We start from the raw sequence: 6,310 nt of genomic DNA on the forward strand, positions 1-6,310 counted from the left end.
TATGCTATCTAATGTACAGGACTATATTCACAACCTGAAGTATCTCATGTGCACCCTAGAGCACTTAGGATAAAAGGCAGAAATATTGTCATGTGTTCGCATGGCTGATACATATGACCAATATGTATGCGACTGCTGTTATTTTTGTGTGCCTCCAGTTACTGTTATGTCCTGTGAGACCAAGACTCAATCAGTCAAGAGACTACCTTCTCTTTTAGTCTTGGTTCGTATGTATTGCCTGAAGAACTGAATAAATTTCTAATTGGTGGAAACGTTAAGCAGCCTCCCAATGCTACAGCCTTCCCCAGTGCCAAATCTTAATTAAGTTTCAAGGTGAGAACACATATAGTCTATCTATTGCTAAATACACTAGGTGTTACGGAGTTAATGACACGTCAACCGTAACTACACTTATATATATTGGAACACATCAGTCTAGTACAGTGTAGTACTAATCTGGAAGTTAAACGTCATGACAGAATGGCCTGAGTGGTTGGGCTAATTAAAGAAGAATTTAATAACGTCTCCAACGAAATAGTGGCTCCATTAAAACATTTCGGAACCAACTTGGCTCTTTCCTCAGGGGGTTAAACAACAGATGGTACGTGGTGGGAATGCAGCATTTTAAATGTTTTTGATAATAAGGGCAGGAGAGGAAGTTTCACTTGGGCAACAACTGTTCAGCGACTTAGATCAGGGAGACAAAAAATATAGACAAAAGAATCGGGCAACACGAGAATGGTGTCGGTACGTTCTCTCGATTATGGTGACATTGCCTAGTATTTTAAAAATGCCTACCACATTATTTCTTTCTGTGAAATTGAAATCCTCCAAACAAAGACAAAGCCCTGAAATGAGCTGTTAATAAAGAGTCGTGGCAGAAGCAGAACATGCCAGATAGCCTAAACCATTCCAAGAGGAACCTACCATACATGTGCATAGCCTACGTACCACGACAAAAAGGGAAAGACGCGGCACAAGAGTCTCCAGTGCCGTGTCGGTCGAGCACTTAGTAAAACGAGTTACCATACCAAGTGAAACTTCCTCCCCTCCCTTTATTAACAAGGACTTTTAAATGTCTGCACCCCACAACCACCTATTTCCTCAAGAAGGAGAAGTGTTGGCTCCAAAAAGTCATTTTAATGAAGCCACTATTTTGTTGGAGACATTATTAAATTCTGAAGTGTAGTACAAGTACATGCAAATGTACTACACTAGTACCTGTACTGCAGTAGAAATCGGAACCATCAACGAGTTAATACTGCCCTTATAGAATGACTTTCTATAGTGCACGTGAATATGTTCATGTCATGCTATTTTGCTTGTTTTGTTTTTCATCATACACGTACGATTAATCTATATAGTAGTGTGACGTTTACTTTTTTAAGTGAGCACACTAATGCAAGATTTTGTATTAAATCCCTTCAGTTAAAAATGCACTACTGCATCTTTATCTGTTGGCATGTTGTTTGTAGTTTTGGACCTCTATTACCAACTGGTTAAACTTTCAATTTTGCTTCAGGCAAGATCCTACTGCAAATTCACTTGAAAGCTCTATACAACATGCAGCGGATGTTAATTGTCTTTGTTAGTAGTATACATTGCTTTCTTTACATGACGGAACGTATGACCGTGACTGGTGTTGGTTAACACTCCCTGGGCAAGATCGTTAACCCATGTGCGCAAATACCAAATGCACTGTGGGGCAACTGTTGCCAAAGCTCATTTGGTAAAGCACTGCATGCATCATGTATAAATCCTAGATCCGGTTCCTACCTGTCGTGAGTTGTCCCATTTTTAGCTTATTGGGACGTCTTGCCGGGTTAGTTGGTTCACTTGTAGGTGCTCTTAACTTGAAGCCCATGCCTGACTTGATCTAAATGATGCCTGGCATGAAAGCGCCCAGGACGCTCATTGCGTTTCCTTCGGCACATTCACGACAGGAGTCATTTAAATCGAGTCCAGCATGGGCTTCAAGTTAAGATGCATTTATGAACACGGGAGTAACAAGCGCACTTGTTAGACCAGACAAATGCTAACTCGCAATTACAGGGGAGACAGCGTACACATAAAAAGAAGGTGCGTAGACTGAACCGCACTTAACAGCAATAAACATTACAGTAATCTTGCAGTGAAAAACCAAATCACAGCACTTCTCTTAACTTTTGTTCATTGCGGCACATGACCAGATACATGCTTTCTTATTCTTTCTATTATAAGAAAGCTTCCATTAGCTTGCATGCAAATGTCTCTCCCTTTGTACTCAGAATTTGAATATCGGGAAGGAAAGGCCCACAGGCACAGGATTGGCAATGTGCCTGTAGATGCAATGCACATTTATTCTTGATAGACAGGCCATGTTCCTGTGCTTAATCGTTGATGCAACGGCCTGTTTGTTCGATATGTATATATGTACAATATGTACAAATGTGTCTCCTTCAAAAAGTGCCAATGGGTATCCTTCAAACAAATTTTAGTTCCAAGATTTTAGTTGGGTACTATAAGCTTTCCTGGGCTCCATTATTTGTTTCCATTGTGTCTTTAGGAATTGACGTTCCTTGATTCTCCCCGATTGCTATCCTCACTTCTCTTTCAACTAGATATTCACCTCATAATTGAATTACGTACATCAACTAAGCAATAAATGCGGCTAGCTGGCTCACGGTATTCCTAAAGTGTGCTGAATCTTATAGCAGAACACAAACAAAGCGACAAAACCACAAATATAGAAACCTCAACTCTATGTTTACTTCATGTCAGCTTGTCCAGCTTTCCACTCGCTTAAGGAAGCAGTACAGCAAATCGGCAATTGCTTTATAAACACTAAGAGCACTTTTTACAGTTAAGGCCACATTGGGCAGTCACTGCAGCAAAAGTGTCTGCGTGTAAATGATGTTGGCACTATGTGATGAAAAATATTGCCTGGTGATGTGTCCACGTTGAGCAATTGTTGGATACAGCCCCTCGTGTTTGCAGCAGTTGAATTGGCATGGAGTCATGTCACACTCTCTTTAATTTAGAAATTACCCCGTCATAATTAACTGTTGCAAACAAAAAATTTTGGGGTATGTTGTGCCAAAACCACAATCTGATTATGAGGCACACCATAGTAGAGGACCCCAGGTTAATTTTTACCGCCTAGCATTTTGTAATGTGCACCTAACTTAAGTGCATGAACATTCCTGCTTTTATCAAAATGTGGCCGCTGCGGCGGCCGGGGGTCGAACCCGCGACCTCGAGCTCAACGACGCAACGCCACAGCCACCAAGGTCCCGCGGCAGGTCTGTTGTTCACGGATTAGGGGACACATGGAGGAAAGAAAAGTTTTTCTTCCTCCGGTCTGCGCGCGGCCCTAAGCGCTAGGGGGCCCCTACGCTTGCGTCCCCCTAATCTAAAACTCTCTAGTGTTTTGTTCCTTCTCTGCGTCCATCTACTGGTTGTGTTAACACAGAAAAGCCATCAAGGGCAACAGCTGAGGCTTAGAGCAATCAAGTCAACATTGTATCCTGGGGTTTAATGCCCCTAAGCAATACACATGCCACGCGAGAGGTCATGTAATAGGGGCTCCGGATTGTGCCCACAAAGCACACAGCCGGGCACTAGAACACGCAGGCGTTCTACCCCTATCGGAATGCAGCCACTGCAGTCGAGCATTTGAACCCTCAACCTTGTGATCAGCAGAACGTCATAGTCGTTAGCCACCGTGACGAGTGGCCAGCCTAGCAACAAGTAGTCATATGCTGCACACGGCTTAAAGCAAAGCAACGCAATGATCAGCGCTGCGACGCGCCTTTCAGATTTAACGTTTCAGAAAGTAGCGGTGAGGAAGAGACGCAGCCTTCCCTACGGCGTAAGAACGGGCTGGAAAAGGCTCAAGCCTCCCAATGAAAAATTCCACTAACAGGGTCTCGCATAGCACTCGTAGCGCATTACGCTAAGTGCATAAGGAGGTATAAGTGACGGATACTAGACTCAGCAAGGAGTGAAAACGAAACATTTATGGACACATTGTGGGTGAATAGAATGAGTACGGGCTACTGCTGTACACGATGAAGGCCGTCGCGTCTTGGGGCGCGCGGAGGCGACGCTGCGCCTCGGTGGGAATGTGGGCTCGCTCAGTCCTTCATCTCGCCGTCTTCTTCCTCTTCCTCGACGCCCCTGACGTAGAGGACGTTGTTGCATCGGAGCAGCACCTCGCCCAGGTTGCCGGTGCAGTTGCCGTCGATGTACTCCTCGGTGTTGGCGAGCTGCAGGTTCATGTAGCCGTCCACGGACACCAGGTAGCCCTTGTACTCCATGCCCCACTTCAGCTTCACCATCACAGGCTTGCCGGTCAGGCTGTTGAGGAACGGCTTCGGGTTAAGCGGCAATGAGGCCATCGCACACGGTGCGTCGGTGTTTTCGGTATGGAGAAGAAACTTGACAACGTAGCGACAACGCACAAAGAACGCCGGTTTCACGCTTCTCAAACGTAATGCCGCTTGACTCTGGATTGGATTGGATAAATGAACTGGCTTCTCAAGAGCATGCACGGCGCTTCCGGCGTGCGGTCACACTTTTACCACAAAAAAATTATTCTACAATTGTATAATTTTTCCATTGTTATACGAAAGGGTAAGATAATTGTTTTGTGACACTTATAAGCCTGTCGATAATGAGTGGGTGGATAGGTGCTATAAGCGTGCCCTTTGAAACGAGGTAATGGGTTGCGCCACCAAGTGTCGTCATCACCATCAAGCTAGTGTCGTTATCTGGCGGTGGGATTGGAAACCTCCTCTTGTTTACGCATTGGCGCGATTTACAAATATTTTTCACTGGAGTGCAGTTTTATTATAACGACGAATACGCACAAGAATTTTGCTCGAACAACTGTGGCGTATAATAAAAATATTGACACGTATACATGTTTATCTTTCACCGGTGGCCGCTTTCCACCGGCTAACAAATGTTAAACGTTATCGCTTGGCGCAGGACGCGCCTGTATCGGAAGTTTCTAGAACGTTATCGATGCTTCTTTCCGTTGCCTGTTTTCACCGACGCTTATGTTATCTGATTGTATGACCGACGCGAATTGTCTAGAACTTTCTGGAAGACACGCGGGCATCAAGGATTAATCTGGAACCTTCGATGACTCAGGTATAAAAGCCGACGCGTTTCGCCGCTGATCAGATTTTCGACGATCGCCGACTGTGTTCGCCGCTATCGTTGTGTTTTGAGTGTAGCTTGCTTTTGTGGGCACAGGTTCGCCCAATAAACAACCAGTTTCGTCATAAACAGTGTCACGACTGTTTTCTTTACCGTCACTACTACGTCACAATATATTGACCGATTTAAAATGTCCTTACACAATTTTTCACACACAAGGGCTTCGGTAACGTAATATGATCGAGGACACATCGTGTGTATGAAGCTATGTGAGCTAAGTCTGGACGACTTTAGATGTAGTCTGAGACTAGCTAACGCGCCTCGATACCAAGCCAGGCTTTCAGCGTGGGGACACGTTCTACGCTGGCGTCACATCGGTTGTCATCTTCGCCGCGGCGCCTTGGAGCGTGTACTCGTGATAGCGTGATTAGGATTAATCAGCAGCGCCTCTCTGAATACATATCAACGAAGAAATGGTTTTTCCCACTAATCTTGAAGACGTTTGTTGCATGTAAAGGTAAACTTTGCCGACTGTATGACATGCATATGCACGCACATACAAACATGCGCAAACATACACGCGCGCACAAACACACGCACAAAAGCCGGCTGTCAAATACGCATATGCACACAGAAACACGCTGACAAACACACACACGTACGCACATACACACACATGTTTACAAGCCTTTCGCAAGTTTCGCAGACAGATAACTTCTCAGACGTTTCTCACAGAACGGAGGTTGAGACCGACGAACCCGCGAAAAAAAGCATCAGCTGCTGACCCTAGCTGACACCACGCATTTTCGTGCACACGGCCAGCGTGCGCATAGAGCGCGAGGCATGTCGTGCGCGTCGAAGCACAAGGGGCGCGAGCTCGGGCTGGCTCGCGTCGCCACGCTCTCCACAGAGACCAATCGGAGTCACACGCAGTTTTCCGAGTGCTTCGATCGATGGCGAGCTAGCGTAGGGTGCCTCAATGCGCACCTCCTCCCACACTCTGTACAGAGCGGCGGGCGAGGATGACATCGAGGCACCCTATGGCTAAAGTCCCTAGATATATTTCTTTTGCTGAAAATCTGGGGCCTTTGCCAGAGGACTCGTCGCGGCGGCCGCGGTGTCTAGCTGCGCAGCGCACAGCATCCAAAACCGAAACTGACCCTCA

The 6,310-nt window shown here is 45.8% G+C and overlaps 1 protein-coding gene across 1 annotated transcript; it reads right to left on the reverse strand.

The window, feature by feature from the left end:
- Positions 1-3,977: 3,977 nt before the first annotated feature.
- LOC119452879 (small nuclear ribonucleoprotein F) lies at positions 3,978-4,501 on the reverse strand. Its single transcript, XM_037714830.2, has one exon. It carries the CDS (start codon positions 4,377-4,379, stop codon positions 4,116-4,118), a length of 264 nt encoding a protein of 87 aa, XP_037570758.1. The 5' UTR covers positions 4,380-4,501; the 3' UTR covers positions 3,978-4,115.
- Positions 4,502-6,310: the final 1,809 nt, after the last annotated feature.

Source organism: Dermacentor silvarum, chromosome 5 (genome assembly GCF_013339745.2).
Source record: "Dermacentor silvarum isolate Dsil-2018 chromosome 5, BIME_Dsil_1.4, whole genome shotgun sequence".
Lineage (NCBI taxonomy): Eukaryota > Metazoa > Arthropoda > Arachnida > Ixodida > Ixodidae > Dermacentor > Dermacentor silvarum.

Bases quoted from the DNA above. Each gene is read 5' to 3' on its own strand.
- LOC119452879 (XM_037714830.2), bottom strand. From the start codon at position 4,379: ATGGCCTCATTGCCGCTTAACCCGAAGCCGTTCCTCAACAGCCTGACC.